Genomic DNA, 9,337 nt, shown 5'->3' with positions numbered 1-9,337 from the left:
ATATAATATACATGTACCTTGTAGTAATAATATGATCCTTGGTATTCTTTGTACTGGTGTTATCAGTAGTTCTGATAGTGTCTGGCGGCCACACTCTGGTTTGGACTCATTACACTTAAGGAAAGCATGAAACCTTGGGAACTGACAATCACAGGAACTGAGAGCCTCCTTAGAGACTTCAAAATAATTTATATATGGAGGATACACACGTAATAACTCCTCAGACTATAGGGAGGAGAGTCATTGAGTTATGAATAAAAATATAATTGGTATTTTTCAAAAAATACTCAAGGCTATAGCTCATGGTTTTTTCCAAAAAATGGCACCAAAATCACCCCCAATTTTTTATTACATTTTCTAAAGCATATTGATGTCCTTATGCTGTGTAGAAAGTTTGAGCCGACTTCAGTTTTCCAATTTACAGCCATTTAAAAAAATGCCAAAATTCTGAAAAATACCCAAGGCTATAGCCCATGGTATAGGCTATAGCCCTTCCCCTCCCTCTCTCCTTCCTCCTCATACAACAGCAATAACAATAACAGATACTGTACTGGTACAAATATTTGTGCTGTTGAATTTTCATAATTTTTTGGGAAAATATTAATTTCATAGTGCTTCAGTTTCACATTTTCTTTTAAAGCACTATAAGGTGTGATCATATGAAGAATTTTATTGGATTAAAACTTCACCCAGCAAAAATAATGAAAATTAATCCCATGTGATATTTTGTAGCCATACAGTAGTATAAATAAATAATAATTATAGACTAACTTCTTAGAGTCAGGCGAGAGTCAGGGTCCAGTGAGCTGGTAATTCTCATCAGTCATAACTTGTATCAATGATTGTATCACTGATCCATCAGTTACTCCAGTACTACTGATAAATATATAGACACTAATAGTACATAAAATAGAATTATCAGTTTACAAAAATGGGACTCCCTCAAAATCAAATTCAAAACCAGGGCTTTACTACTAGCCCCTCCTACTAGTACTAAATGAGATCACGTGTATGTTCTTGTTGTTGAGCTAGCTGCACGGGAGCCCCCCCCCCCCCAGCTATTACTTCAGCTCAATGGCTTCTCTTGTACCAACAGATATGTTGCTGCAAAGTATGTTTAGTTACTTTTTTGTGGACTAAATACAAATATTTGGTAGTTAGTGATCTTGCTGAGGTACTTCAGTTACTCAGAAGATATGGTTATTCAGGAGTCAGTTATTATAATCTTGGTCTTTTTCTTGGTCTGTCTCCTAACACAATGCATCTCATTGAAGCTGACCACAGAGGAGATACTGGAAGGTGTCTCAGTGAATGTCTTAGCAAATGGTTACTGAAAGCTGATGATGTTCAGAAGAAAGGTGGTCGGCCTAGTATCTATTCATTGGTATCAGCATTGAGGGAATTAGGAGAGAATGGAGTAGCTCATGAAATAGATATGGAGAGTATGTTTAATAAAAATGAACATAATTTTTATTATTTCTTTATAAAGCATCCTGCTTGTAGAATTCTTGCTTGTTATTCAGCTCAACAGTCTCTTTTGACTTCATTGCCTCAGTTGGTTCTACTTTTGCATACAGCGAAATTGATAAAAGATATGATCCTCCCAACTAATGTACAAGGAGAGGCCCTGTTGATTGAAATAAAGGAAGCTGTTTGCAATGATTACCAAATACTCAAAGCATTTGCTGAGATTTTGTGTAAAGTAACAGCCACTGCTGAGATAGGAAGTACTATCACCAAAGAATACAGTAAGTATATTGGAGCAAACAAGTAAATAATAGTTTTATAGGAAAAACTTATTGCATTGGTGAATCCATTCAAGCAAACGATGCCAATGGTAAGAATTAGCTGTTATGTTATTGTATATTACTGAACTTAGGGTTGAAGATTTTTCTTCCTATGAATGTTACTTCAGAATTTAAGATGATGCGATTAAAGTTCGGCCAGACATTCTTTAAAGTGGGATCAATCATGATGAACAACCCTCAGTCCCTATCCATTGATAATATCAAATCTGTATTGCGCACATACGACAAAACATTAAGGCCTCAAGTGGCTCAGTGTCAAGATCTTCGTGAAGTTTTAGAATTAGTTTGTGATAACTGTCAGCTTGATGATATTAGTATGCTGGAGTTTTTTGTTAATGAATTTAATATAGAGGAGGCTAAAGTAGTTATTAAGGAATATAAAAAAGCTATTGAGGAGCTAAAGGAAATAAAACTCAATCAGTGTCTGAATGAAACTGTTTCTTATGCTTCACCACTGAAGTGTGAAATCATTACCATTATTGTCGACAAGGATGCTAATGAATCTACACTTAGTGATGTCCAGAGAATGTCGTCAGCTTTATTTAAAAATTCATCACAACATGTTAGATTATATGTCATAAGAGATGGCAATTCTTTCACTATCACTTGTTCCTTCCCTTTGATTCTATCTGAGCAGTTAATTACAGCTGCTCTTAATAATATTGATGTATTGAAAGAAAACAAAGTGAAGAGATTAACCATTGGATACTGCACTGTGTATGAGGTAAACAATATGAGCTGATTTTATCATTACTTTAAGTATAAAAGGTAAACGACACTTCCACTGTTGCTACAATGGAGCTAAGTAAGCCTTGTGCTCTCAAATTTTATTTTTTATAATGTATATACTATCATGTAGATAAACTTCACTACATCTCATCATTATCAACTAGTAGTGGTTTATCAAAACAGTTGATGCTGTTATTGAGTGTACAACTGATTAATAGTGAGGAGGAGGTTACTACTTTAAATGAGGTATAGTGACTCTCTAATGCAATTAACATGAAATGATGCATGGACCATTGACTATGACTTGTACCAGTTTTTAATAATTTACTTATTTTAAAGGAAATCATGAGAATGAAGGAAACAGCAGAGTCATTTGAAAAAGAAGTAAAGTCATTTCAAGAAACACAACAAAAGAAGCTGAATGTCTATATAGCAGAGAATGAGAAATTGACAACTAAAGCAAGTATGGTTAACATTGAATGATGAAAAGAACTTAACTATACTTTACATTAAACTGCTAGGGACATGTAATCATGTAATAATCCTTTATATCAATTTTGTCCTTTATTATTATTATTATTATTAGTTGAGGCAAAGCATTTATTACAAGAAAAAGAGTCACATTTAACAGAATGTGAAGAAGTTAGTGAGAAATGCAATAAAAGTAGGAGTAGGAGTAGGAGTTTGCTAAATAAAAGTAGGAGTAGGAGTTGAGACTAAACTGCGTGGGTGGATAAGCGCCAGCCGCCCACACACTAAGTGAATAATGTATAGTTTGAAATTTTTGTGGAATGTAAATTTCGTGGTTTTCGTGGTTATGGGCTACCCACAAAAATTAAACCCATGAAATCATTGAAGTGCCATCCCTTACAGGCTATGTAAACTGTCAACCAAGAAAATTAAACCAAGAATTGCCCCATTAGGAGCAAACCACGAAAATATTGACCCACAAAAATTTCGAGCTATATGGTAATAAAAGCAGGAGCAGAGTGGAATATGTGGTGTGTAGTTGTTATGATTATAGTCAAATATTTATAGTATAAATAGTCTATGATATTAAATTTTTTATCACTTTGATTGTGTAGATTTATTTTAATATTATTCTTCATGAGAACAACTTAAACAAAAGCTTTAAAAATAATTAAACTAAAATAATTCAAATTTAAATTACAGCTAATTTTACTTACAATGCTAGCATTAATTAATCAACACAAGTTTAGCAGCTTCATGTAGATCTACACAAAATAATTATTGATTGTAACTGTAAAAATTGTATTGGAGACCCCATATAACTCAAATGTCTATGTAGCATCATACCCAAAAAATTTTAACCACAACATTGGTTTTTATTTTTTACTACAATTAAATATAAAAATTATTTCCTCGTGTAAAAATTAGCAATGGTATTAAGTAAATGGTGCGTTATGTATCATTATTATTTTGACTATTAAGTTATCCTTTCCTAGCTTGTGTAGTTGTTTCTGAGATAATTATAATAAGCTTAATCTTTGTATCTGTAGATACAGAAGTCAGTACTCTGTATCAAATTGGTAGGCTGAGTTCATTTTCTTTTTAAATGTTGCCTATTAATTAGTAAACATTGTTAATTTGTCTCTGCATTTGTTCTATACTGTTTGCATATGAATATGACATTTAAAAAAGACAAAATCAAGTTAAAATAAAAATAGCTATCACTTTATCCTTTTCAAAATAATTAAAAATGCTAGTGAAGTGCACATAGTGAGGGAGTGTAAATTTGCAATGGCAATAGCAGTGGATAAAATTTACTCCATTATTAGAATTTCCATACTGTAGTACCAGGAGTCCATAGTATATCTTTCATCACACTTAATTCTTAAGTGTGCTAAATTTTCACATAATTATTTCTTTAATTTTTGTAGGTCAACCATCAATGTATCTTAACTATAACTTTTTGATAAATCATAAATCATGCATTGTTGTACATACTAGCTATGTTACTGTTTGTCTATAATGTGCAAGAATTTAACCAACACAATATCACAGAAAAATTATCAAGCAAGAAAAAGGATAGACAAAAAAGAGTTAAAATGAGAGAAAGCACTAAATATAAAAGCCAGATGGATCTAAAACACATATCTAAATACTTGACCAGAATAGTCTAATCATAATAAAAATAATAACAATGATAACAATAGATCAAGTACTTAATCAGAAGGTTATGGATAGTGGATTAATATATGAGACTACCGTTAAAGACTGCAAAGTGTTTACCTATACATTATTTTTGTGTATTCAGTCCTTCAATTTATAAAACAACCTAAATTAACTCACCAAAATAACTCGAATTTATTGTTAAAATCATTTAAATTGCCTATACATGTCTTTACCTTCAAAAAATGAAGTTACTATAGCTGCTCCTACTTTTTAATCATAATGGCTGCATGGTCGGCTGACTCTTATCCACCCACACATTTTAGTCTCAACTTCTATGCTCCTACTTTTATCTAGCAAACTTCTACTCCTACTTTTATCGGGTCCCGTTTTTAATAATTTACTCATTTCATAGGAAAGTATGATAATAAAGCAAAAAGCAGAGTCATTAAAGGAAGCACTGGATTCTAAAAACAAGATGCTGACTGCCAGTATAACAGAGAGTGAGAGGTTTCAAGGTATAGATGTTTTGTAATACTTTATTTTTAAATTATCATTAGCTGAGAATGAAAAACTGAAAGAAATAAACAAACTACTAGAAGAGTGGCTTGCTTTATTTCAATCTGAGAAAGAAAGTAAACATGAGTTTGTAACACATAATAACATTATGATCAATTCAAATCACTAAGAAATCAAACAGTATGCAGAAAAGCCAATTGTTGGTAAAATTGAAGAGCAAGGTAGAGAAGCACAATTAGGTATGTGTCATGCTATTGTGTGAGTGATTCATGCAGTTATTAATAAGATATACAAAAATAAAGGGACAGAAAACATTTCAATGCTACTGAACAATCAAAAATTTTTAAATTCTACTTTATCTAATAATTATATAGTAGCAACACAACGAGAAATGGAAGTTGAAATTAAAAGTTTAAAAAGAGAAATAAAACAAAAAGATGATAAAATCAAAGAAGTACAAGGTCAGTAGTCAGATCAAGAGTTCATACCTCTTATTCAGAAAAATGTAAAACATCACCAGCTGAGAGTAAGAAAGAAATTGACTTATTACAAGCAAAAATAACAATGATGAATTTGCAACAAATTGAGAAAGATAAAGAAGTGCAAGGTACAACTATAATTTAGCTATAATGTGTATATTAACTAGTGGTATATATTTGATCAAAAAAGAACATGTTAAATTTCAGCAGAAAACTGAAAATCTAAGCCAAAGGAGAAGTAAGTTTTAGTTGACAATATTAATTTTATAATTTAAGTTTATTCTCCCCACAAGGAAAGGATTTTCTTGTAAGCAAGCTATAAATCTACTTCAATGTTAAATTTAACCTGTTATATTGTATAGTTATTTGAAGATGACATTTATGGTAACATAATCATTGATCATCCATTGATTATAAAAATTGTACAATCACGTCAATTTCAAAGACTAAAAAAAATCAGCACATTAGGTAAACTATTATACATGTATGTACAATGTATATACATGTAGAGCATCAAAAATCCTGCTTGCTTATACTGTAGGTTACACTTATGAAAACAAAACAAAAGCAAATTATACAAAACTTCAGCACAGCATTGGGTAAGAGTCAATTAGATCTAGCACCCAAATAATATAGCTTGATATTTTTAGAATGTACTATTTTGCTGGAGAGTATGTTAAGCAACTTCAAAGAAAACAACCTGAGCTGAATATTACTGAGTCTGATGTTTTGTGTGTACAAATTGCTGCTCTTTGCTTTAACCTGGGTGTTGGTCCTTTCTCTCACATTTTTGGTTTGTTCCTGAAGGAAATATGTCAAAAACAGCACACTGAAAAGCCTTGGGATGTAAGTGTATACTGTACATTAATTAGTGTAATGTACTTGTTGTATCAATTTAGAATTTTTCTGAAGCATCTGTCAATATGTTTCAATACATGCTGGAAGATAATGAAGACTTAATGGATTCTTTTAGAAGATATTTCAATAACCCTCGAGAAGATATTACCTTCATCACAGAACTTATGAGAGAAGAAAGGAAAGTACGTAAACTTACTAATATTTGTATATATAATATTTTAAAACTGTGTACGTGTGAGCATTATGATTACAATTACTATTAGATGCAGTGTATCCAAGACAAAGAATTTCTGTATGAGGTACAATAATTTTATTTTATGTACTTTAAGTATATGTACATTACAGATCATATTAAATGAAAGTCAAATGAATGTCAAAGTAATTGATTACACAACAAGAGATGCTGCAGTATTGGGGGCAAAAATCAATTTCAAATGGAGGTAGTTATATATTGGTGATATTGTCTATAGTTCAATTTATTTAACTATACAGAGTATTCCTTGCCAAAGTTTATGTTTTGAGGTGTGATGATGGTAAATTACACATCTGCTTCCATGAAGATGTTAGAAAATATTAATTATATTAAAATCCACATTTTACTATAATAGGATTTGGAGACATACAATGATTTCTTCAGCACTCATAGTCGCCTTTACAGGGATTTATATTATGTTCGCAAAATAAGAATTGTTGCTTTAATGTAAGTACATCTATGCGTGTCTACTATTTATAACTAGTTCAGGATCAAAGTAATGTTAACAAGAGCAGATAATACTGAATTGATTCAAGACACTAATAGGTAATATTAATTCTGGCATTTTATTCCTACCACATTAATAATACAGTAAGGTGACTATATCTGATGCTGCTAGAAGTATGGTTGCTTATACACAACTCACTGACAGTGTTCTTACTCTCATCAGGCAATCTGTTAAAGATCCTCTTGTTAGTGAAATTAATACTACATATAAAAAATGGAATGTACATTGTAGGTGCAAGTACTGCTGGATTGTTTGGACGAATCTAAATTTATTGCAGAAATTGGTTATATTATACCACCAGAAGATTGGAATAAGAATCCAGATGACTTGGTAATTACAGTGAAAATGGCATAAATTATAATAATTATTTAACAGAAAGAAGCTATTGTAAAAGCAACTGGTATTGATGAAATTGAATGTAATCTCATTATTGATGTAATTAAGTTAATTTATAATAGTAACACACGTATCATGGGTATGTACTTGTAGCTGGTATTAAATGGATATGAAGGAAATGAAACTTGGACACAATATTATTATCGTGATGATGACTCAACAGGAAAATGGACTGATAGATGGGTTAGGTTTATCATAATGTGACATTAATTATACTACACTGTATTATTAGGCACAAGAAAGATATCATGCCAATCTCCCATGGCGTGTTTTCTTTGTCAGTGGTGATAGAGGATTAATAAAGACAGTTCAAGAGTAAGTAAAGAATGTATTAATGACATTAGACTAACTCAATAATAATAATAGAGGATTAAAAAAAGCAATTAATGATCTAAGGATTGAAACTTGGGTAAGAAAAGTATACTAATCCAACAGTTATAATTAAATTTAACAGAAACTTTATCCGCCCCGAGAAAATTATGATTTGATGCCTGATATCTCATGATATAAAAATGATTCGATGGAATGTGTGAAATGAATTTTTAAAAGCTAAAAATTAAATAATAATTCTCAGTTCTTAGTGTAGAACATTTAATGCATAATGCTGCTTATTAATATAGTGTGTTATAGTAACATAGTGAACATATCTTTTGATTTCAGTCATAATTATACAATTATAAATATTATTGGCAAAAGAACATGCACATACTATAACATAATGAGATAACATATATTGGGATAAATGTATATCCCTGCTTATATACATGTCTAAACCTGCTAATGATACCAAGACTACTGATATTGATGATATTCCAGTCTTTAAAACTTACACGTTCCTTTATAGCCTGTAGATAAGACTAGTGCCTATCTAGTTGAAAGTGTTAACACAGTGATTAGGTCAATGATCAGGATAGATTGATGTGGCTGGAGCAAGCATAAATTATAATTACGTTTCACATACATGTAGCTACATGTATATAGCTATAAATGTTTGAAAATAAAATCCATGAAAATGAATTTTGGGTCGATCCATGAAAGTTTTATCCCTCAAAAGTTGCTAGCTGTATGGTATACTACACATGCACATTCACGTTTTGGATTTGTCATTTTTGATGATAATAAAAGTAAACAATTGCAAGAAAATTAAACTAAATTAGCTTGGGCTATGAGACAGTTATAGAGGGAGAGTTAAATGCAATGTAGTTAAGTAATAATAATTAATAAAGAAAGACACAACAATGATGAGAGAGGAGAGAATTATAAAAATAAAATATAACAATCTAATGGGATACATGAACAGTATCAGAGAGTACCAGTGGATCCTAATTTAGTGAGATCCATTGAACTAAATGAATGTCCATATCCTAATGCTTGTCTTTTAGTGGGAGGACCTCTCATTGGAGTAGGAGGAAAAGGAGGAGCTACTGATAGTGTACAAGTATTGAGAGTAGAATCCTATGAGAGGAGAGAGAGGGAGAGAGGGTATGTCACTCATAGTATTCTTACTAATACTATATTACTTACAAGATCAGTAAATGATTCATCCATTGTGTCTAACTGATCAACATTTTTACTAATAATATAAATACAATATGTACCACAATAATATCATAATATGTCACTAGTCTCTCTCTATACAGTATATCTATAAGTA

General features: G+C 31.2%; 2 protein-coding genes and 3 long non-coding RNA genes across 5 annotated transcripts; 3 read left to right on the top strand and 2 right to left on the bottom strand.

Moving 5' to 3' along the window:
* Positions 1-47: 47 nt before the first annotated feature.
* On the bottom strand, positions 48-914 carry LOC109589400 (uncharacterized). The gene is made up of 2 exons (XR_002188675.1): positions 772-914; positions 48-225 (listed from the first exon to the last, which is right to left on the bottom strand). It is a non-coding gene; the product is annotated as an uncharacterized LOC109589400 (long non-coding RNA).
* Positions 915-1,074: 160 nt separating this feature from the next.
* LOC109589397 (flagellar attachment zone protein 1-like) lies at positions 1,075-5,813 on the top strand. Its single transcript, XM_020005487.1, has 13 exons — positions 1,075-1,111; positions 1,158-1,748; positions 1,790-1,837; positions 1,880-2,532; positions 2,577-2,613; positions 2,668-2,783; positions 2,877-3,000; positions 3,124-3,179; positions 5,086-5,188; positions 5,231-5,305; positions 5,360-5,428; positions 5,564-5,650; positions 5,710-5,813. Exons 1-13 carry the CDS (start codon positions 1,075-1,077, stop codon positions 5,811-5,813), a joined length of 2,100 nt encoding a protein of 699 aa, XP_019861046.1.
* Positions 5,814-5,833: 20 nt separating this feature from the next.
* LOC109589401 (uncharacterized) lies at positions 5,834-6,125 on the top strand. Its single transcript, XR_002188676.1, has 3 exons — positions 5,834-5,906; positions 5,962-5,975; positions 6,031-6,125. It is a non-coding gene; the product is annotated as an uncharacterized LOC109589401 (long non-coding RNA).
* A 127-nt stretch (positions 6,126-6,252) lies between these two features.
* LOC109589399 (deoxynucleoside triphosphate triphosphohydrolase SAMHD1-like) lies at positions 6,253-8,342 on the top strand. The gene is made up of 15 exons (XM_020005488.1): positions 6,253-6,267; positions 6,319-6,514; positions 6,568-6,708; positions 6,796-6,825; positions 6,872-6,966; positions 7,019-7,088; positions 7,135-7,226; positions 7,269-7,325; positions 7,372-7,471; positions 7,519-7,617; positions 7,663-7,722; positions 7,777-7,866; positions 7,916-7,998; positions 8,050-8,092; positions 8,138-8,342. The coding sequence occupies exons 2-15, from the start codon at positions 6,320-6,322 to the stop codon at positions 8,186-8,188; spliced, it is 1,206 nt and encodes a 401-aa protein (XP_019861047.1). The 5' UTR covers positions 6,253-6,267; position 6,319; the 3' UTR covers positions 8,189-8,342.
* A 447-nt stretch (positions 8,343-8,789) lies between these two features.
* Positions 8,790-9,331, bottom strand: LOC109589398 (uncharacterized). Its single transcript, XR_002188674.1, has 2 exons — positions 9,208-9,331; positions 8,790-9,138 (listed from the first exon to the last, which is right to left on the bottom strand). It is a non-coding gene; the product is annotated as an uncharacterized LOC109589398 (long non-coding RNA).
* Positions 9,332-9,337: the final 6 nt, after the last annotated feature.

Source organism: Amphimedon queenslandica, unplaced genomic scaffold (assembly GCF_000090795.2).
Source record: "Amphimedon queenslandica unplaced genomic scaffold, v1.1 AMPQUscaffold_11361_Cont15039, whole genome shotgun sequence".
Taxonomy (NCBI): domain Eukaryota; kingdom Metazoa; phylum Porifera; class Demospongiae; order Haplosclerida; family Niphatidae; genus Amphimedon; species Amphimedon queenslandica.
Note: the sequence above shows the minus strand (reverse complement) of the source record. Positions and strands in the feature narration are given on the sequence as shown.

Excerpts from the sequence above, each read along its gene's own strand:
- LOC109589397 (XM_020005487.1), top strand. The coding sequence starts at position 1,075 with ATGGCTTCTCTTGTACCAACAGATATGTTGCTGCAAA. Across the intron at positions 1,749-1,789 it reads TACTATCACCAAAGAATACA|GAAAAACTTATTGCATTGGT; the intron begins GTAAGTATATTG and ends ATAGTTTTATAG. Across the intron at positions 5,306-5,359 it reads ATTTCAATCTGAGAAAGAAA|AAATCAAACAGTATGCAGAA; the intron begins GTAAACATGAGT and ends CAAATCACTAAG.
- LOC109589399 (XM_020005488.1), top strand. The coding sequence starts at position 6,320 with ATGTACTATTTTGCTGGAGAGTATGTTAAGCAACTTCAAAGAAAACAA. Across the intron at positions 7,326-7,371 it reads TTGATTCAAGACACTAATAG|TAAGGTGACTATATCTGATG; the intron begins GTAATATTAATT and ends TTAATAATACAG. Across the intron at positions 7,723-7,776 it reads AATGTAATCTCATTATTGAT|CTGGTATTAAATGGATATGA; the intron begins GTAATTAAGTTA and ends ATGTACTTGTAG.